Source organism: Bufo bufo, chromosome 4 (assembly GCF_905171765.1).
Source record: "Bufo bufo chromosome 4, aBufBuf1.1, whole genome shotgun sequence".
Lineage (NCBI taxonomy): Eukaryota > Metazoa > Chordata > Amphibia > Anura > Bufonidae > Bufo > Bufo bufo.
In genome coordinates, this window is record NC_053392.1 from 60342973 (window position 1) to 60366697 (window position 23725).

The 23725-nt window shown below is 43.0% G+C and overlaps 1 protein-coding gene and 1 long non-coding RNA gene across 2 annotated transcripts in view; one reads left to right on the forward strand and one right to left on the reverse strand.

The window, feature by feature from the left end:
- The first annotated feature begins 2957 nt into the window (after positions 1–2957).
- Positions 2958–22511, forward strand: LOC120997285. The gene is made up of 3 exons (XR_005778139.1): positions 2958–3624; positions 22063–22068; positions 22498–22511. It is a non-coding gene; the product is annotated as an uncharacterized LOC120997285 (long non-coding RNA).
- Positions 3634–23725, reverse strand: part of TNFRSF21 (TNF receptor superfamily member 21) — a 72015-nt gene continuing 51923 nt past the window's right edge. Inside the window, exons 5-6 of the mRNA XM_040427310.1 lie at positions 5698–5920; positions 3634–4875 (exon numbers count right to left, since the gene is read on the reverse strand). Coding sequence (XP_040283244.1) covers positions 4646–4875; positions 5698–5920 — 453 coding nt within the window. The 3' untranslated portion in view covers positions 3634–4645. The remainder of the gene's footprint in view (positions 4876–5697; positions 5921–23725) is intronic.

The window sequence follows — 23725 nt, forward strand, 5'->3', positions numbered from 1 at the left end:
TAAGTAGCAGGACATGTAGGGCATATGTGGGGGGATGTCCCTGCATTTACTATCATTTCTGGGCGCCGCTCCATTGCGCCGCTGTGGCCCCAGTTACATTCTCCCACGCTGTATGCAAAGTAACAGCATCGGAACACCAGGGAGGAGACATCAGCTTTTCTCTCTGGGCGTTCCTTCTCCCTGGCTGTAGCGATGTCCAATCGCAGCGCATAACATCACAGAAGGTACGTCCACAGAGAAAAGCAGATTTCTCCTCCCTGGTGTTCCGATGCTGTTACTTAACATACAGTGCGGGAGAATGCAACGGGGCCCACAGCGGCGCAACGGGGCCATGGACCCATGAAAAGGTCCTCCATTGGCCAGCGGGGCTCAAGAGGCAGTTGCCTTGGGCCCCCCAGGAGCAACTGGGCCCGGGGCAGCTGCCCCTTTTGCCCCGCGTTAAAGGCAGACCTGTTTATAGTATAAGGACAGAAGAGGTCACAGGAGAGGTGAGAACTGATTATCTATCACCACTAGAACACCCTTCTCATCACTGTTTATAGTATGAGGACAGAAGAGGTCACAGGAGAGGTGAGAACTGATTATCACCACTAGAACACCCTTCTCATCACTGTTTATAGTATAAGGACAGAAGAGGTCACAGGAGAGGTGAGAACTGATTATCTATCACCACTAGAACACCCTTCTCATCACTGTTTATAGTATGAGGACAGAAGAGGTCACAGGAGAGGTGAGAACTGATTATCTATCACCACTAGAACACCCTTCTCATCACTGTTTATAGTATGAGGACAGAAGAGGTCACAGGAGAGGTGAGAACTGATTATCTATCACCACTAGAACACCCTGCTTATCACAGTTTTAGATAAATAGGAGCCTAGTGGTGGATTTACACCGCACAACTGTGGGGCCAATTATCAGGAACAAATGATACTACGTATACCCATTCCCAAATATAATCTATATAAATGTGCTGCTCACCAACTGATGAACGCTTGTTCATTGGGCGAGTTCTTCGTTCTTGCAGAACATTAAATCATCACTTCTGGGCAGCAGACCATGCTGTGTGAACAGTGATCTGCTGTCCAGAAACAATAAAGCTGTATGCAGTAGCCATTACTCAACCCCATACAGTGGAGGAGATTGCTACATGTAAATGCAGCGCTTCACCTCCACTGACGAGCAGAAGGAACGTCCCTTCCTGATAATTGCCTGCTGGGTCTGTGCATGTAAATGCGCCTTTAGATCGATAGTACATATTTCTGATTAACATTTCTAAATGCCTATGAAAGTTAATACATTTATTTTGACTATTTTTTTAAGCTGGAGTCAGAACTTTTCTACCTTACTCCACCCAAAACTAGCTTAGAATCAGACTCAGACGCCAAGATTCTGACTTCACAGCCCTGGTACAAAGTGGCATTTTCACAATTTTTCCAGGTATATTTTTTATTCTATAATTCAGGTTTGATTTGTATATGTCCAAAGTGTGAAAACTGTTCCCAGACCCCTGCCTCTGAAAAAAAAAAAAAGAGTTAAAGTGGGAGGAAGAACTAATAGGCCCATTGTAAGCACGCGCTGTGCTGCATACAAACGTGCATTGAACTTGTGGAATACGCCATCCTTTCCTCGGTGTGCCGGTCGCACAACACGGAGCCAGACATAACACAAACACACGACCTCAGCGTGAGCCACACCAATGAAAGAACACAAACCGCTCTTGAAATATAAATAAGTTTTTATATATTTTTCTTAGAAAACAAGAAAAAAAAAAACACACTTGCTTAAATGCTTAACATTATCTGATTGCTTACTGGTAAGGTTAGATAAGTACATGGAAATATCTCATCTTCATGAGGTGGACATAAAGAAGCATCGTCCAGTAACAAACATCTAGTAATAAATTAGTTTTCGTTGAAGGCAAATCTTATTCTCGTCAGACATATATAGTTGAAGTACATGTCAAAAAAAAAAAAAAAAAGCACAGAAAAAATAAAATAATTTAAAAAAGTTTAATTCTAAAATGAAGAGGAATGAATGAACGTTGTGGAGTTCGAGATCCGAATTGTGGCGGTGACACAACTTCCAGCAAGAAGTTGCCTGTTGAAAACTCAGACATAGATTTAGCTACCTGCTGACAGTTTCTAAACCGAGCAGGCTATACTTACCAACCTCTACTGCCAGAGAAGTTTCCGTGGATTATTATTTTTTTTTATATTGAAGTTTTGATTACATACATGTCTCGAGGCTGGATGTGAGTCTTTAGCAGACAATTTAAGGCAGAAATTAGTCATTCTCCAGAAAAGAAAAAATAAATAAAATTAAAAACATTATAATTTCAACTAGACACGGAATTTCCCTTTGAGAAACGTAACATGATATGAAATCCATGGAGTACAATGATTAGGGTAAGATCAGTGACCAAACCCCGACCACCCATGGTGGCCACGTGTGTTCAGCTGTTACCTTTATTGTAGGGATCAAAAACACTGGTGTTTTAGGGATTATTCACTTTGCATGGGGACAAGTGCAGACTCATGGACTACATAGTGAACCGGCCCGGCATTGACCATATGATGTAACACATACGTACAGTCCTACTATACGGACGTACAGTGATTATCCACCCTACAGCACCATTGCTCCAAAATGATGTCCTGATACATACCCCCCCCACTTGGAAAGACCTGTTCCGGAAAGATTACTTACCTGCTTCCCGGTACTGGATCCCCGCTCCTTCTCCTCCCAGCCTTTAATGCTTTGCTACGCTCCCGCACTGTAAACATCCGGCTTGATGTCTCCGCAGCCAATCATGTTGGCGAGGGAGCCCAGCGAAGCATCACGGACTGGGAGGAGAACACGCTGGGAGCCAGTACCGGGAAGTAGGTAAGTAATCTTTCTTTTACAGGTCCGGCCAAGTGGGGGAGTCTGCCGAACACCCCAATTATTGTACAACCTATTGCACAAGTTATAGTCCACCACCATTAGGGGTAGCTTATGGGTTTACACAGCTACCTCTGAACTCACTAGTACATCTGTAGACATTAAACTCCCCCTAGTGGTGGCTGGAGACAGCAAGAATGTTAGCATTAACTCCAAGGCATTCGGAGACATGTACTCAAAAAAACGAAAACCCCACAACAATGCAATATGATAATATACAGGACAGGATTTTGGAACTTACTTGGTGCTGAAATGTGGACATTCATTTTAATCGTAAAACCGTTCTTATTTTGTAGATCAAGTAATAAATAAAGTCGCGCACAGTCTGTCACTAACACTGGTGACCATGTCAGCAAATGCAACAGCCAGCATCTGTGTCATCTATTTTCAAAACATATTTGGCGTTTCCACTGTACTTAATAATCATCGCTACCTGGAAACCGTCAAAAAGCTGCTGCAGACAGATTCTTATTTGGCTCTACTTCGTACCATGATGTCCTGCCGCGGTCTGATTGGATCCTTAACACTTTAATGGCTCCACAAAGGTTATTGGGATGAAAACCATGATTAGTATTAAAACCGAGCTATAGTAAGATCTGTCAACAGCAGATTGTCTGCTTGTTGATGGTTTCCAGATTGAAATTATTTTTTTTTTTTACATTACAGAGTCAAAACAACAGAGTCAGCTAACCCCTTATATCATTGATGGTAGCAACATATCTGCCCGATATCTCCTTGACTTAAAGTTTAAGGGCATCTGTCAGCTAAACAAAGACAAGGCGGCCATTTTGGGGGCCAATGTCCAGCGTATTCATGACCATGCTAGTAAGCATTGGTTTAGCCCACAAAATAGATCCTGCCACCATGGGAGGGTGATATGTTACCTTGTCAAGCAAAAACAAAAAACATTATTAAATAAATGGCAGGTACTCTCATCCTGAGAAAAACTAGTTCAGCTGACTAAATATGACAAAAAAATTTGTATTTTTTACCTTATTTTTCAAGAAACAGACCAATAACCAAAAAATTAACCTTTTAAGCCTTTTCAAAGAAGGAAAAACCTGCCAAAACAGGTCTAACAATGAAGCGAGAGTCCCTCAAGGGTAGGTGGGGTTGGAGATGTGGTGACCAAGAAGACTGCATCATTTTAGAACCATTCATGAGGAATCATAAAACCTATATTCTTGTACCGGCTGTGATAAAAGGTAAGTACCATGCATTGTAAGTCTCATCAGCAGCTCAGGAGGGCAGGTTATTAGATTATCATCTCCCTCCCCTTTATTATAATCATCAGCCCAAAGGTCAGCGATATATAGGAAACCAGAAGATACGAGTGGTGCCAAGAGTGGTCTGCATTACGCAACGCAACGTTTCCAGACATTTGTGTACTTTGTGTGGTGGAATGCCTTCTAGACTCCAGAGTTCCTCCATGGCTACACGTCATGTGGAACAAACAATAGCGGCTGCTATGCAAACGAGGTGAAGTGAATTCCCGTGAAGTGAAAATGGCCATGATATGTACAGAGCTGCAAATCCAACATACGTTTGCAGCACGCATGGCATCCCGATCAATGCCACGGTTACTGAAGTTGGGTGAATGCAATAAGCGGAGATGACATTTTGTTAAGACTGGCCTAGAGAAGCAAGGTACCCGCTCTTTCTGTCATTCAAGGCAAGTAGTTTATTGTAGACATTACCAGGACTACAGCAGGTCAGGGAGGTGGCTGTAGACCGAGTCGAGGAGTTTTTGGCTGGCCTCCTGGCTCTTAACGCCGGCTATCTCAAAGAGACGATCTAGTTTATCTTCAGCCTGTGGTATTTGATCAATAATGCGGATGTCTTCAGGACTGAGGATGGGTAGCATGTCATCGAAGATCGGCTGCAGATCACAAGGGTCCAAGCGAACTTGGCGGAGTACCGTGTCTTTTTTTTCTGTGGGAAGATGAGAAAAATGTATTAATATGTTAACGTGTAAAAAGGACTTGCATCACTACTCAACCACAAAATATTCAATAAATATCTGTCAGTAAAAGGTCCCAGCTCTAGGACTGTAGACTTCATCAAGACTTTGACGTATCCATAGTCCTCACTTTTAAAAGGAGTAACAAATAAACAATTGGTGTGGATCCCAGTGATGGTCTAACCCATGAATATCAGTAGTTAGACCAAAGCTACTATATGAAGTGGTCTACCAGGACATAAGACCACCACATTTTTTGGGATTATTGGATAGCGTAGGAACTTCAGCAGCAGGGAAGTTCCGATCACTTATGTTACTATGAGGGTGATTGGTCACTTTCTGCTATTTTTCTCCTGAATCTCAGCCAGGTAGTTGGTTGTAAACTCCTTCAAGTATCTGGCAGTCCCTCTTCCTTTCAACAGGGGAACAGAAGTAATTCTCAATCTTGGAAGTCACAACCCTAAAGTGGGGCAGCCCAAATTGCAGGAGTAAGTTGTCAGTGTGTTGGATAATTTGTCACTACTAACTTTTTGGATTTGTGGAGAAGCAGAGTGGACTTGGTGGGGTCTGATGACCATCTATGGTAGAATGGAAGAGCCTGGCTGGCTCTTGATGTCTCTTGTAAATCGAAGCAACACCAGAGTGTGCTGGATCTCAACTTAACCGGACCCTGTCCGCCAAGACAGACAGCACCCCTGGAGTCCAGCAGTTGTTTAGCACCGTCCCCCATAGAAATAAAATGCCATTTCGCTTAGATGACCAGACTGACACCAAAATGAGCCCAGTTCAGTTACCTTTGGTTATAAAGGAGCCTGTTCTGCTAAGAGCAGAGGAACCACTAGATGTAGAGTCGCATCGCAGGAGAGGTTCTGACTCATCGGCAAAGAAGCTTTTGTTCTTATCCAGTGGAGATGGTTCTATCATCAGGGTGGCAGAGTCGGGTGCCTTGAGGGAAGGATCCTGAGTTGACATTGGCTGGTTAGGATTTACTTGAAGGGTTGGCTTGTCATCTTCTATCTGTCAAAGCAAACAGAAGAAACATACATGAATGACGCTAAACAATGCACTCATTTATTTATTTCCCAAGATACAAAGCCAAGGATCCTTCTGCAGTCTTGGTCACATTTCACATGGCTCAGTGGGCACAATCACAAGAACACAATGTACTGCCTGACATAAGCGCATGGAGATGTTTACAGATTATCAGGTACATTATCAACGACTAAGATCACTAAAATAACCCTACATTTAATGAAGAAAATAAGAAAATATAGTGAAGCATCTTCTGGGTGGTGGGACATTGGAAGGAGTTACATTACATTGTTAACAGAAGAGGTTGAAAAAAATGATATCTGATCAAGGGCGAATTCAAGTGGATAGACATCTTTCTTCTGCAAAGGCTGAGAACTTCGGAACTTTCCATGCAGTCATGAATACTTTCAAAATCCCACATCATACAGTATTATAGTGGTTATATTCTTGTACATAGGAGCAGTATTATAGTAGTTATATTCTTGTACATAGGAGCAGTATTATAGTAGTTATATTCTTGTACATAGGAGGCAGTATTATAGTAGTTATATTCTTGTACATAGGAGCAGTATTATAGTAGGTATATATTCTTGTACATAGGAGCAGTATTATAGTAGTTATATTCTTGTACATAGGAGGCAGTATTATAGTAGTTATATTCTTGTACATAGGAGCAGTATTATAGGAGTTATATTCTTGTACATAGGAGCAGTATTATAGTAGTTATATTCTTGTACATAGGAGCAGTATTATAGTAGTTATATTCTTGTACATAGGAGGCAGTATTATAGTGGTTATATTCTTGTACATAGGAGGCAGTATTATAGTAGTAATATTCTTGTACATAGAAGGCAGTATTATAGTAGTTATATTCTTATACATAGGAGCAGTATTATAGTAGTTATATCCTTGTACATAGGAACAGTATTATAGTAGTTATATCCTTGTACATAGGAACAGTATTATAGTAGTTATATTCTTGTACATAGGAGGCAGTATTATAATAGTTATATTCTTGTACATAGGAGGCAATATTATATTAGTTATATCCTTGTACATAGGAGGCAGTATTATAGTAGTTATATCCTTGTACATAGGAGCAGTATTATAGTAGTTATATCCTTGTACATAGGAGCAGTATTATAGTGGTTATATTCTTGTATATAGGAGCAGTATTATAGTAGTTCTATTCTTGTACATAGGAGGCAATATTATATTAGTTATATCCTTGTACATAGGAGGCAGTATTATAGTAGTTATATCCTTGTACATAGGAGCAGTATTATAGTAGTTATATCCTTGTACATAGGAGCAGTATTATAGTGGTTATATTCTTGTATATAGGAGCAGTATTATAGTAGTTATATTCTTGTACATAGGAGGCAGTATTATAGTAGTTATATTCTTGTACATAGGAGGCAGTATTATAGTACTTATACTCTTGTACATAGGGGGCAGTATTATAGTAGTTATATTCTTGTACATAGGAGCAGTATTATAGTAGTTATATTCTTGTACATAGGAGCAGTATTATAGTAGTTATATTCTTATACATAGGAGCAGTATTATAGTAGTTATATTCTTGTACATAGGAGTAGTATTATAGTAGTTATATTCTTGTACATAGGAGGCAGTATTATAGTAGTTATATTCTTGTACATAGGAGAAGTATTATAGTAGTTATATTCTTGTACATAGGAGGCAGTATTATAGTAGTTATATTCTTGTACATAGGAGAAGTATTATAGTAGTTATATTCTTGTACATAGGAGGCAGTATTATAGTAGTTATATTCTTGTACATAGGAGAAGTATTATAGTAGTTATATTCTTGTACATAGGAGCAGTATTATAGTAGTTATATTCTTGTACATAGGAGGCAGTATTATAGTAGTTATATTCTTGTAAATAGAAGACAGAGATATCACTTCTTTTGTCCCACACTTACACAATACTTTGTAGAGCAAGGTGTCACAACCTGCAGAGGAAGAAGGTCCTCTCATGGCAATGAACATGAAAGCAGAGTTTAGGCATGAAGGAAGTGTTTACCGTACATAGCGTCATACTACATGTACTTGACGCTTAAAAGCAATCAGGTCTATCTTCTAAGTGCAAGCATGCTCTATAATAATTTAATGTTTGTGCAGTACCCCTTCAAGTGTTTCTAGCCTGCAGTACAGCACTGTTTTATTACCATGTAATTTGCCCTTCTAACATATATATATGATCCGCACCCAAAAGACCCTCTTCCAGCTGTTATAAAGCGTCTCCTCCTGGCATGCCAAAACACATATCCATAGCACTAAAAAAAAGCAATCTGATAGAGCTGTGTACATATAAGATTCCCAGCACTTTCATCCTGTAAGCGCCTATTAGAGAGTGCATGCTCCTCAGCAGATTATGTAAGTGCGCTCATTTGTCAATGACAGCTGCCCTTGGCAGAGAGTGCATTGATATGCAGAAGGCAGCAGGGCTAGCCGGGTGTGTCCCAGAGAAGATCACTATGCACATACAGGGCTGCGGCCAAACTGTCCTGGGTAGCCCATCCTGTGATAACCCTTGTCCACGGTAGCCTATCACTTTATAACCATTGCCCAGGGCAGCCTATCACTTTATAACCATTGCCCAGGGCAGCCTATCACTTTATAACCATTGCCCAGGGCAGCCTGTCACTTCATAGCCATTGCCCAGGGTAGCCCATCATGTGAGAATCGTTGCCCATGGCAGCTTTTCAAGGTGAAAACCATTGCCTGGGGTTTTAACATGAGATTAGAATCTCAAAACAAACATAAAAATGAAAAGAAATAAAAAATAGGTTCTCGAGGTCAACAACAATTTGCCCATTTTTGATCTGAGGGATCTGACGCCACTATAAACATTTACCACTATGTGCACTGATATATCAGCAGATGTCACAAACCCCCCCCCCCCCAAAAAAGGGGGGGGGGGACTGCGCTATACTATAAACTGCAGGTCATGGCCAATTTTCAGCCATTGAAGGATTAAAAACGTGTCAAATTCCCCCCAAAAATAAGACTATTATCATCTTTGATAGAAAAAAAAAGTAGGAGAGAGGGGGTAGGGGGAATGGGGTAACACACAGCTGCAGGATCGGACTACACAGGGCTTGTTTGTAACCTGTGACCATGGTCGGTATAAGAGCTGGAGACACAAAATGCTGGAGTTCTAATTCAAACCATTTGCAAAGTTGTTTCATCTTTTATTTCTAGAGGTATCGAAGTAAAAAAAAAAAAATTGAGTACACATACCCTTAAGGTCTACCAGTGGCTTCAAACCACTTACACAGAATGCTGGGATATAAATGTTCCCATGGCGCATCTCACCCGTTTCTGTGAGGCCACAACATGACGGCCATCGGCCACTAAAGTCAAAATAAAGAGGAGGAGCTGACATCACAGTTAGGATTATGAAGGGGGTCACATACCAAATTTTGGATGGGTTATGATCGAACAGTGCACGGATATTAAAGTGATTATCCAAAATTACATAAATAAACCCATGGCTGCTCTCTCTTTCAAAATAGTGCCACACTTGCTCACAGGATTTGTGTGGTACTGCATCTAACCCCAATGAACCTCAATGGAGCGGAACTCAAATGCCAGACACATCCCATGGACAGGGGTGGAGCTGTTTTTGGAATAAAGCAGCCACGTTTTTCTAAAGCCTCAAGCAGACGTCCGTGAGATACCGGACTGGGATTGCAGCAGCGCACGGCGTAACTGGTTGCTATTGGTATCTCACGGACATCTGCATGAGGCTTAATACTGGACAACCCCTTTAATAGAAGAACCGTCCAAAATGTTTGTCCTCCGCAATATCTCATTATGTACTACGCTTTGGTTTCTAATGCAATGTTAGTTTATTCACATCACTCCCCATCTCAGTGGAGCTTACAATCTAATTTCCTTGCTGCCAGGGAGCACAGCAGAGCCAACGGCTCAGGAGGCAAATTACATTTTTGTCAAAAACCATTTCTGCGAGTAAATTACGGAAGAAAAACATTGCATCTGCAGCTGCCAAGTCTGAGAAAAAAAAGACATCACTAATGACATTAGCCAGAGTCTCTAATCCGATCAGATACGTGGCCGCTTCCTTTCGTTATCGAAACTTTACCATGGGATTGACTGCCGTGAGCTCAAGGGGCCACCATGGAAAAAAAGTGGTCCTTTTGCTGGTTCGGGTCACCACAACCCCTGAAGAAACCACTTTTTGCAAAAATGTCTACCTTTCTAGGTTTTTGTTCAATGAGGGTCTGAAGTTTTGCAAAAGTATCTACCGCCTATGGAGAATGGAAGCACCTCACTCCATACAACCTTGTCCCGAGGGCAGAATATTCGATAGTTGCGGCTTCCTGAAGGTGACCGGTTTGATGGCGTCAAAGGACATGAAGGGTGGGGCAGCTCTAGATGTCTCTCAGCCCTTACAGGGACACCAGCGGGCAGTGCGTGCCTTGGCAGAGAGGTCTGTCAGGACTCGGTGTGAATACCAACGCCGTCCGACTAGCAACGGCACAACGGGGAGAAAAATATAACAAGCTACTAAATTATCGTGAATCCATACCCCACTGAGGAGTAGAGGACACGTAGTTATACCTCACCTCCCATACAAGAGCCAGACCCCATCATCACCATCTTCTGTATACAGCTATGGGGGAGGGGGAGAGACAGCATATTATTAAAGGGGCATTATCCTCAAAAAATATTGTACCTTTAAAGCAATTTACTGTATAACCAGCCCCATGACCTAGGTCAGGGATGCTCAACCTGTTGCCCTCCAGCTGTTGTAAAACTACAACTCCCACCATGCCCTAATGTAGGCTGATAGCTGTAGGCTGTTCGGGAATGATGGGAGTTATAGTTTTGCAACAGCTGGAAGGCCACAGGTTGAGCATGCCTGACCTAGGTGGATCTGATGGAGCATGAATCTTAGGCCCCTTTCACACGGGCGAGTATTCCGCGCGGATGCGATGCGTGAGGTGAACGCATTGCACCCGCACTGAATCCCGACCCATTCATTTCTATGGGGCTGTTCAGATGAACGGTGGTTTTCACGCATCACTTGTGCGTTGCGTGAAAATCGCAGCATGCTCTATATTCTGCGTTTTTCACGCAACGCAGGCCCCATAGAAGTGAATGGGGTTGCGTGAAAATCACAAGCATCCGCAAGCAAGTGCGGATGCGGTGCGATTTTCACGCATGGTTGCTAGGTGACTGTCTATTCACTGTATTATTTTCCCTTATAACATGGTTATAAGGGAAAATAATAGCATTCTGAATACAGAATGCATAGTAGGTGATCAATTGAGGGTTAAAATTTTTTTTTAAAAAATTAACTCACCTTCTCCTCTTGTTCGCGTAGTTCCCGGTCTCTTCTTTACCTCTCAAAAGATGAACTATCGGCTAGGACCTGTGGTGACGTCAGATCACATGCTCCAATCACATGGTCCATCACCACGGTGATGGACCATATGATTGGAGCATGTGATCTGACGTCACCAAAGGTCCTTTAGCCGACAGCTCATCATTAAAGAAGTAAAGAAGAGACCGGGAACTACGCGAACAAGAGGAGAAGGTGAGTTAATTTTTTTTTGTTTTTTTTAACCCTCAATTGATCACCTACTAAGCATTCTGTATTCAGAATGCTATTATTTTCCCTTATAACCATGTTATAAAGGAAAATAATAACATCTACACAACACCTAACCCAAGCCCGAACTTCTGTGAAGAAGTTCGGGTTTGGGTACCAAACATGCGTGATTTTTCTCACGCGAGTGCAAAACGCATTACAATGTTTTGCACTCGCGCGGAGAAATCGCGGGTGTTCCCGCAACGCACCCGCACATTTTCCCGCAACGCCAGTGTGAAAAAGGCCTAAGGAACTGGACTCCACCACGGGTAATGGCAAGGAGGAAGAGGGTGGGCAGGCAACCAGAGCTCAGAGCAAGTAACTGATTAGTTTGTTGAAGGCCATTTAAAAGTGCCCAATTAAAAAGCACCTGTCAGCAGGATCAATCCCATTAAAGCAGGCCTATTGCCTGGTAGAGTTGATCCTGCTGATTAAAATGGTACCTGTCTGGTAAAAATCGGTTGTGGTGGTCCCGAGAAAAAAAAAAAAAAAAGACTTATTCTTTATGCAAAGGAGGGCTTCAGTAACACCAAGGGGCGGAGCCTAGACCTCAGCCGACATCTGTTTTCCAGTGCTGGCCACGCCCCTCAGTGCACTGAAGCCCTCATTTGTATAAGGAAATAAGCGGTTTGTTCTTGGGAATGCCACAACCATTTTTCACAAGACAGGCATCATCGTCACCAGCATGGTCAACTTTACCAGGCAGTGTGTCTGGATTGATAGGGTTGACTCTGCTCTTTAAATAAAATAATAAAAATTACAATGGTGTCCAAAAATATCAAAAGTAGTAATACTTGCCTTACTACTCCTCTGCCGCTCCAGTGCCGATACTTGCTCTATTGCTCCAGAGAGGACTTGTTGACATGACTGCTGCAGCCAATCGGTGGTGGTGGTGGCAGGCATGTCGAAACGAAACCAGTGAGATCACTGCTGTGGCCAGTGTTCAGCTACAACAGTCACAAGTTGTCATCGATAGCTGGGATACACCCTCATTTTAGGATTGTGGGGGTGCGGCTTATCCCGAGTATGAAGAGACCTTCACAGTCTTTCTGCACAGTGGTACTCCCAGCCACCTGAAGTTCCCGGCACAACCATATGGTACTGCAGCCGAGTCCCTTGCAGGATGCCTTCACTGTGCGGATTGGAGTATCAGACCCTCAGAATCCAATATTTGGTGAGCTATCCTAAGGACATGCTTTGAATATTAAGTCTTGGAAATGACTTTAGATTGAGGTCCTACGCTGCTGTCCAGTAGTCAGAAAATGACTCATAAGCATATAGAAGATGCATCAGCACCATAAACCAGTAATATGTAACCGTACAGGAGCCAGCAGCAGGTACACTAACCTTACAGTTGGCGACACCCGCAATAAATTCCTCCTTAACAACCTGTCTAAGCAATGAACCGCTATACAGCCGGCAGCATTATGATCCTCTGTAGGTACTAGGAAGAGTCAATACCGTACACGATGTTTCATGCTACGAACTGACACCGATTTATTTTAGGACATTAATGTGAACATATTGTATGGAACTTGAGGCTTCATATCTTTGATCTCATAATTATGATCGGTCATTATAAAGGAATTCAATTTTAATAATAGAGTAGTAGTATTTAAGCATGACAACCTCAAAGTGGGAACTGGGATAAGACCTGTTTCACATTTGCGTTTAAGCAAATGTCAGTTCTCTCTGCATTCCAGAATCAAACGCATTGTTGTCCGGCCCCATTCAGTATAATGGGGACTAGCGAGAATGCAGCCGCAAACCAGCAAATATGGCGAGAAGCGGCCGGACAAATGCACGCAGCGTTTTTTTTCCTGGCTGCTTCTCGCCATGTTTGCCAAGTTGTGGCCGCATCGCCGCTGGTCCCCATTACAGTAAATGGGGTTGGCGGGTTTCCGGCAGTGACTTAGGAGAGGACTGTAATGCGACAGGGACTGTGTGATAAAGTGGGTGATAAAACATCCTGTGGGATCAAGGGAATGATGACAGTGGCAGATGAGGAGTTTTGCTGATTTTGTTGGAGGTAGTGACCTGTCTATTTGTGATTATACTAGAAAAGGAAAAAAAATTAGACAGCGGCAGTATCATGAATTGATAGAGATACAACACAGATTCAGACCGGGCTATACGCGACTGTGGGGATAGAATGCCTTGTAGTCATCAGATAGTGAAAAGCAGGAGAAGAATGTGCTGATTTTGTGGGAGGCAGTGACTTGTCCACTCCTATAATTATGTTAGAGTACAGGGTTGAAAGTAAAAGAGAGACAATGGATGGCGGAGACAACGTTCTCTAATCATCACATAATGAAAACGATGACAGCAATGTGACTTGTCCACTACTGCAGTGCCGTAGTGTGTGTGTGTGTGTGGGTGTGTGGGTGTGGGTGTGGGTGTGTGTGTGTGTGTGTGTGTGTGGGTGTGTGTGTGGGGGGGGGGGGCATTGCCCAGGGAGCAAAATTGCAGGGGGCACAAGGAATTTCCATGTGGGCCATGGGAGCCTATGGTTACCGTCCCCTCCGTTCCGCCTCAGGCTAGTGACCTGAAGCCTATGAGACAGTAGAGCGGCACAGGAGATCGCGATTACCTCACCGTGACCTCCTGCGCCGGGTCTCGCGAGATGACGTTGCGCAGGAGGTCACGGTGATGTGTTCATGACTGCCGGCACCGGGACGCTTCAAGACAGGCCAGAAGCAGTGACGGAGTAAGGAAGAGAGGGGAGTATATATATTTTTTTAATAGGCAGGCCATGGACTGGGGGCACTATGGAGGTGGGGGACATTATACAAAGGAGGCAATCATATATAGAAAGAAGAATAGGGGCCATAATTACAATAATACTACAGAGGGGCCATTACAATAATAATATTATTATTATTAATAATACTACTACACAGGGGGCCATTATAATAATAATAATAATAATAATAATAATAATAATAATACACAGGGGGACTTTTAAAAATAATAATACAGAGGGGCCATTAAGTATTTTAATAATACAGAGGGCATTATACATATGGGCACTACGGGGGGAGGGGGAGATCTTTAGTGGCACTACAGAGGGTCTTTATAAATACTTGAACCACTATAGGAGGTATTATAACTACTGCAGACACTATAGGGGACTTTAGTACTACTGCATGCTCTTATAGGGGTATCTTATAGAGGGGCCTTGTTACTGCTGGGGGCATTATTATTGAGCACATATTAATGAGGTTGCTATTGGAGGTACTGTGGGGCAGTGTTCCTCAACTCCAGTCCTCGGGGCCCACCTACCGGTCAGGATTTGAGAGTATCCCACAAAATGAATACCTGTGGTAAGATCTAATGCATTGACACTAATTATATCACCTGCTCAATACTAAGGAAATCCTGAAAGCTTGACTGATAGGTGGTCCCCGAGGACCGGAGTTGAGGAACCCTGCTGTAAGGAACGCCATTACCATGGAGGACCGTTTGGGAGCATGTTATTATGGGGGACTATTTGTATGGTACTAGCTCAGTATTGGGGGTAGCAGCAGGATGACAGTGTTGAGGCACCAGAAGGGGGAGGATGATAGTAAAGTGAGGAATCTAAAATACATTTCTGTGAAACTCTGCAGAGATGAGACGCGACTGAAAGAAGGCGTCATGGCGCTCTAATCTCTGAATGAAGACATTGAGGAAAGTCTACATCCCAGGAGACGTCACTAGATGTAACAGGTATGGTGCTATATTCTACTGTATATTTTGTAGCAATGTATGTAGTGTCCATCCAAATATCTGTTTCACAGGAGGGTTGGGAGGGAGGGGGTATATAGAATTTGGCCCACAATGCCTCAGCCCGGCCCCAGACTTCAGGTCACATGTCACACTGTGTGTGTTCTGAATTCTGGGTCCTCACACCCATCTACTACATTATCCGTACTCAGAGAGTTATCACTGTGTTATCTGTGGTGTTACATGGGACTGCAGGTGAATCTACTACATTATCTGTGCTCGGAGAGTTATCACTGTTATCTGTGGTGTTACATAGGACTGCAAGTGATATCTATTACATTATCTGTGCTCTGAGAGTTATCACTGTGTTATCTGTGGTGTTACATAGGACTGAAGGTGATATCTACTACATTATAAAAACTACATAACTACATAATAAAATGAGGATACTGGCTGCAAAAATTATTAGAAATATAAATGTCAGGTCAATGCAGGCTACAGTAAGGAGGTACTAAACACAATGTGCGAAACCCCTGGTGACTTTCATCAAGTACCCAGGCTCATCTTCTGTCCTCCAGATAAGGGAAGTTCTCTTTCTAATGAATAAGTCATGGGGAGGGCTCCTGTGATGCACTGCAGAGTAGAGACGAAATCTGCTGCCACAATAAAAGGTGTGAATATTTCACATTCAGCAAAAGATCTGCAGTAACCTTATAAAAACATCCTGAACATTTTGAAGGCTGTTGAAAGAGCTGAACTTTCACAAACCTAGATCATACATGTCCATGAATGCAAAATGCCTAGGTTGCAGGAAGGTTCTTAGCATGCGGGATACGACAGCTTTGTGCAAATACTGGGGGGAAGTGGACATAGCGGCTCCTAGAAGGCGTAGTGATGTAGACTTCTGGGTCTCTTACCTATGTTGGCCCAATGTTATTGGTTTCGGGTAATAAGGGGGACCACCATGACTAGCTTATGCCACTTTCTGCATAAATTGAACCTAAAACTACATTATATTTCACACAAGTCCTAAAAGTATTCAAAAAGATAATCAAATCAAACAAATGAGTCAAAAATATTAGACTATTTATTGCAGAAAATTGACCAATATCACGTCTGTAAATGGAAAAAGTATGTAAATGAACCTCCACTATCAGTATCTGGTGTGACCCCCTTGTGCAGTAATAACTGCAACTAAATGTTTCCGGTAATGGTTGATTAGTCCTGCACATCAGCTTGGAGGAATTTGGTCTCATTCCTCCCTACAAAACAGCTTCAACTTTGTTGTTGGTGGGTTTCCTACCATGAAGTGTTTGCTTCAGGTCCTTCCACAACATTTCTATTGGATTAAGATCAGGACTTTGACTAGGACATTCCTAACTTTAACTATTCTTTGGTAGAAAGACTTGTGTGCTTTGGGTCGTTGTCTTGCTGCATGACCCACACACTCTTGAGATTCAGCTCACGGACAGATGTCCTGACATTTTCCTTTAGAATTTGCTGGTATAATTCAGAATCGATTTGCAATCATTGATGGAACAGCCACCCTGGCCCAGATGCAGCTAAACAAGCTCAAATCATGATACTGCTACCGCCGTTTTTCACAGATGGGAATGCAGTATCATTTCTCCAAACATAACGCTTCTCATTTAAACCAAAAAGTAGTATTTTGCACTTATACGTCTACAAAACATTGTTCCAATGGCCTTCTGGCTGGTCCAGGTGATCTTTAACAAACTGCAGATGGACAGCAATGCTCTTTTTCGGACAGCAGTGGCTTTGTCCTCGCAATCCTGCCATGCACACTATTGCTGTTCAATGTCCTCCTGATGGTGGACTCATGAACATCAACATTAGCGAATGTATGAAAAGCCTTTAGTTTCTAAGAGGTTATTTTGGGTTCCTTTGTGACTTTACTATTACAGGCTTTGCTCTTTTGATGTGATCTTCGTTTGTCGATCACTCTTGGGCAGGGTAATTGTCTTGAATTTCCTGCATTTGTACACAATGTGTTTAAATGTGGACTGGTGGAGTGTGAAATCTTTAGGGATCGTTTTGTAACCTTTTCCAGCCTGATGAGCATCAACAACCCCTCTTCTGAGGTCCACAGAAATCTCCTTTGTTCGTACCATAAAACACTTCCAAATATGTTGTGAAGATCAGACTTTGATAGATCACTGTTCTTAAGATAAAACAGGTCACCCACTCACATCTGATTGTCATCCCAATGATTGAAAATAAGCCTATTTCATCTTCAAATTATCTACTAATCCTGATGGGTCACATGCCATGCCACTCAGATATGTGATATTAGATAATTTTCCTTTATACATCAAAGTCTAATATTTTTGACTCTCTGGTTTGGTTATCTTCATCTACTTTCAGGAAAATCTCACAGCGTATCCCAGAAATACGCTGCAGCCACATTATATAGAATACCACTTATTGTGAGGTTCCCAAGGACTACCAGTATATTTGCAGCCCCCTACTATGTCTTACCAATGAGCACGTTCAGATCCTGATCCTAGGTCTTGGAGCTGATCTGTATTCCTCTGCAATGCAGGTGTTTCTGGCAGATGAGTGCATTAAGATGAGCTGATAAAATCTGCTCTTCCCGTAATTTCATTACAGACAGAAACATCAGAAACATTTTGCTAGACTAATCTACTCAAGCCATGGGAGAGCCACAACAGATCCTCAGTACATAACACCACGTCCTAAACTGTAATGGCAGGTTGTCCAATTATATTTAAAGGGGAAACATATTCTACATTTTTCAAACCAGGACCTGGATCCGAATACTATTGTAATTGCATGTATTAAAAATTTTGTAGCCAGTGAGTTATTCAATAAAATGTATCTGTATAGCGCCACCTGCTGTTTGTTCTTTTCCTTATTTTCTGTCCATCTCACCGAGTTGGTCGAATGTGCTCTCTGGACCCATGTGAGGTACAGGGCTGGTTCTAACTTTGTTAGAAAGCTATTGTCCTGTACAGTACTATGTGTCTGCCCAACGGTGGATGTTTTCAATTCATCTGCGTGTTGGGGAGATGCAGCGGCGGCCGTGCAGGCATCAGAAGCAGGAACGCGGATGCCGGGGAGCCAGGTAAGAATAACTTGTGTGAGGGGCGTTTGGGGAGAATGAATGAACCGCTGGGTTGCGGTTCACTAGTCCCATGGATTGGCAGATGTGAAGTTCTTCTGGAAAATTGGTCCTTACCTTGTGTTAAGTTTAAATGTATTTAATTGCCCGTGTAAAGCAATGTCTGTATTAGGGCTGAAACTATTACTCCAATCAAATAGAGTAACTCAACACAAAAAAAATCCTTGATGCAAATTTTTTGCATCGAGGATTCATTCGTATCTACCATGTGACCACAGAGCGCGTACACACATCGTCAGGATGTAGTGCACGTAAGCGTGCACTATGACTTGATGCTGTGTGATGTCAGGTCCCAGTGCATCGTGTGAAGATTATGGTGTGAGAGCTATGGAGTGTCGGTGGCGCCCTTAGCAGGAAAGGTAAATATTTGATTTTACTGGCGCTGCGGCTGGGCACTGAGGGCATGTGGGAGTTCATGGCAGTGGGGGATACTGGTGGCACTGGGGGGAGTTCATGGCAATGGGGGAGGAACTAATGGCACTGGAGGAGCGGATGGCATGAGAGAGAGTTCATGGCATTACGGGGAGCTGATTGCACTTGGGGAGGGGGACTGATGGCATGGGGGGGGATAATGTATGTTTATATAAAACATTTTTTTAATATAAAACAATTAATTAGTCCTTGATTAATTGTTGGATTAAATCGGTAGAATACTTGATTACTAGAATAATCGATAGCTGCAGCCCTAGTCAACATAGAATGTGTCTGCAGATAAGAACCATTTGGCCCATCTAGTCTGCCCAATATACTAAGTACTATGGATAGCCCCTGGCCCTATCTTATATGAAGGATGGCCTTATGCCTATCCCATGCATGCTTAAACTCCTTCACTGTATTTGCAGCTACCACTTCTGCAGGAAGGCTATTCCATGCATCCACTACTCTCTCAGTAAAGTAATACTTCCTGATATTACTTTTAAACCTTTGCCCCTCTAATTTAAAACTATGTCCTCTTGTAGCAGGACCGTTTGTCTCTCCTTTGGAGACATGTTATAGGACGTGGAAGGCAATGGCTCCACCAAAAAGTGGAGACTGATCTAATAGACTGAGCTCCAAACCCAGAGGGCGGAACAATCCCCTTGGATGAGGACACTAAGTAAATAGCCTGTCTGATCCATCTAGCAATGGTTTGAGAAGATGCAGCAGAGCTCTCCTTCGTACCCTGAAATAAAAGCAACAGACGGGAGGAGGACCTCTAAGGCTGAGTGACCTGAAGATAATGTATTATACACCTCCGAACGTCTAAACAATGGAATTCTGATTCCTTCTCATTTTTTGGAGACGCACAAAAGGAGGGTAAAACTATCTCCAGGGAATGGTGAAACTGGGAAGAAACCTTAGGCAAAAAAAGAAGGATCAGGAGAAATCACCACCAGTTCCTACAAGATTCTTAAGGCTACTTTCACACTAGCGTTTTTCTTTTCCGGCGCTGAGTTCCGTCCTAGGGGCTCAAATCCGGAAAAGAACTGATCAGTTTTATCCCCATGCATTCTGAATGGAGAGTCAGTCCTTCAGGATGCATCAGGATGTCTTCAGTTCAGTCTTTTTGACTGATCAGGCTTTTCAGAAAAACGTAGCATGCAGTATTTTTACCTCCGGCCAAAAAGCCTGAACACTTTGACTGAACGCCTGATCAGGCCTTTTTCCCATTGACTTGCATTAACGCCGGATCTGGCACTGTGTGTTCAGTCAAAACGGATCCGGCTTTTGCATGTTAAGCCCGAAAAATGTGAAAAAAAAGTTAAAGTCCATAAATGGCGGATCCGTTTTTTCCAATGCATTTTTTCATTGTGATCAAAATCCTGATCAGGATTCAAATGTAATCCGTTTTCACACGTTTTTCCGGATCCGGCGGGCAGTTCCGGTGTCGGAATTGAACGCCGGATTAAAACAACGCTAGTGTGAAAGTAGCCTAAGTAAGGTTGGTCAATGGAAAGTGCAGCGATCTCACTAACTCTCCTAGCGGAGGTAATGGCTAAGAGAAAAGTAAGTTTTAGGAAGAGCATGTTAGGGGAAATTGTACTGATAGGCTCAAAAGGATCTGAAGTGAAAGCCGAAAGCACTAAGTTTAAAACCCAGGGAGGAACTCTATCTTTACAGAGTGGGGATAACTTAGTTATAGCAGTAACAAACCTCTTAAGTCAAGGATGATTTGCTAATTTAAACTCAAAAGGCACTTAATGCTGAAATCTGCAGTTTTAAAGTGCTAGGTGTAAGCTTTTTTTCTCCAACACAAGTGGAATGTCTTGAGCCTCTAGCACGTCCACTGGTATACTGGCGAATTTGTAAAAATCCCTCCAAACTCTCAAATAGATTTCTGAAGTGACCCTCTTACGACTCGCCAACAGAGTAGTGATAACGACCTCCGAGAGCCCTCTTTTCCTCAAAATCTCCCTCTCAATAGCCAGGCACTCAGGTGAAGATTTTTTTCTTCTGGGTGAAACATTGGCCCTGAACTAGCAGTCCCTGGATTATGGGAAGATCCCAAGGGGTGGCTATCGACATCCTGCGGATCCAAGAAAAACAAACCCTCCTTGGCCAAAAGGGAGCTATCACTATGACCATGGCACTTTCTTCCCTGATCTTCCTGAGGACTCTTGGTAACAGCTTTAGAGGGGGAAAAGGCATAAAGAGGGCCCTTCTTCCAGGATTGAGCCAAAGCGTCCACTGCCTTTGGATGCTCTTTTGGGGAAAGGGAAAAGAACTCCCTCACCTTTGTTTGACCTGGTGGCAAAAAGGTCTATCTCCGGGACACCCCATAAAGCTGAAATCTGGTTGAAAACCCTCTGGTCTAGGGACCATTCCCCCTGGCATAGATGACAGCTGAGGAAATCTGCTTTCACATTGTCCACTCCCTTTAGATGTAAAGAGAAAATCTTCTGCTAGATTGAAAATCTGGTGGTTTAGGGCCATCAGACTTGGAGCTCTGGTACCTTCCTGCCTGTTGATATAGGCTACTGCCGACACATTGTCTGAATAGATTCTGACGTTTCTGCTCCTGGTGATCAGGAGACTCTGTCTCAATGCTAACCGGATTGCATTCAGTGCTTTGAAATTGTGAGACTGGGACAGGGAAATGTCGTCCCAGCTCCCCTGCAACAGAACAGACAGTCCATGTAGGCTTCCCATCCATATGGGCTGGCATCCGTGGTCAAGGGAAGGACTGCTTCTCTGCACCACGGAACCCCTCTCTGAAGATTTTGCAGATCCATCCACCACTCCAAAGAAATCTGATTCTGAGGTGATAGATGAATCTCCGCATCCAGAGAGAGTACACATAACCTCCAGAATCTGAAGCTGCAGGGGCCTCGAATGATACTGGGCCGATTCTACCCCAGGAATAGTGGCCGTCATGAGCCCCAGCACGGACATGGCCTCCCTCAAAGAAACTGACTGACGAGAGCGAAGGATCTGAACTCTTGACCTGATCAGAAGACCTTTTTGAGGGGGCAACAGACACCTCAGATCTGGAATCTAGGATCATCCTTAAGAAGCTGCACTTCTGACTTGGACACAAACTGAACTTCTCCAGGTTTATATCCCATCCTAGTCTGTCCAGAACCTCCCTTAACCAGTTAATTTGTTCTTTTAGGATCTGACCTGACAACAATAAGAAAATAGTCTAGATAGGGTATGATAACTATGTCCTTCTCACTCACATGTGCCATCATCTCTGCAATGATCTTTGTGAAAACCCTTGGGCCTGAGATAGTCCGAAAGGGAAGGGCCTGAAACTGAATATGTAGGATATTCTTCTCTAGCTAAACTTCTACCCTCAAATAATTTTGGTGGCTGAGATGGATAGGGACATGATAATATGCATCCCTCAGATCCACTGTGGCCATATAACAGTCTGGAAAGAGATTGTTCAACGCCGACCCGATGGATTTCATCCGAAACCGTATACCAGATAACGGTTCAGACATTTTAAGTTTATTATTGTACGAAACAAAACCAATTTGTTTGCTTTTTACAAGAAATATGGTTGAGTAAAAGCCTCTTGTCACCTCCTGTCTTGGAACTTCCACCAACACTTACTTTTCTAACAGGAAAAAAAACCTTTGAAATGATGGCTGCCTGTTTTGGGGGGTCTGACCGATAATCTGTTATGAATTTTTCTATCGGCAACTTTAAAAACTTTAATCTTAAGCCCTCTCTTATAACAGAAATTATCCAGTGGCTGTTGGAGATTTTTTGCCATTGACCTGAAAAACCAGACAGACGACCCCCCACTGGAGGCCTGGCGTCATTGGGACTGTTTCTTTGAGTCATCTGACCCAGAAAAAAGAAACCCCTTAGATTTCTTAGCTGCTCCCGCAGACTGTCTAGTTCTATCCTTCCCCCTGAAACCCTCTCTATTAAACCTGGGACGGAAGGATCTCCTAGGGGGCTGCTGACTGGTGGAAGGAAAGCCCTTTTTTCTATTAGAGGCCTTTTCAAGTAAATCTTTAAGGATCGGCCCAAATAAGTATTCACCCCGACATGGAATGGCGCAAAGCTTCGCTTTAGAGCTAGCATCTCCATTCCAGCTTTCTAACCAGATAGCTCTACGAGCAGAGTTGGATAAGGCGGAAGCTCTGGCAGATAACCTTAATGAGTCTGCGGAAGTCCAGAGCATTATATATAGTAGGGAAAGAGGATAATAACTGCTCCCTAGGGGTACCCCCTTTTATGCGAGCCTCCAGCTCCCCCATCCATGCTTTTAGGGATCTCGCAACAGAAGTGGCGGCGATTGCCGGTTTAAAGGCCTCCACCGAGGCTTCCCGATTTTTCTTTAAATTAATTTCTGCACTTCTGTCCATTGGATCTTTAAGAGAACCCATATCCTCAAATGGAAGTGCAGCTTTTTTAGATATCTTAGCTACCGGGGCATCAAGTTTTCCTTCTTCATCAAAAGGATATTTACGTTTCACAGAGGAAGGAATAAAAAAAACGTTCTATCAGGTTTTTTTCCATTCCTTAGCAATGACTGCCTGAATATTTATATGCTCGTCAAAGACCTTCCTTCTCTTGGGGCCCAGACCCTCAAACATAGAGTCCTGAACAGACTGTGGTGGCTTCTGGTTATCTAAGCCCATGGTAGCTCTTACTGCTTCGACTAGGGAGTTAATGTTCTCCACATGAAAGAGAGGCCTCCCTGCAGCTTCGTCATCAGAGGATTCATTAGATGAAAGCCATTCTCCCTCTTCCTCCAATCCTAAAAGCATATCACTGTCACTGGAGGGGGATTAGATGCAACTGCAGAGGTACTAGGGTGATTTCTTAGCAGACCGCTAA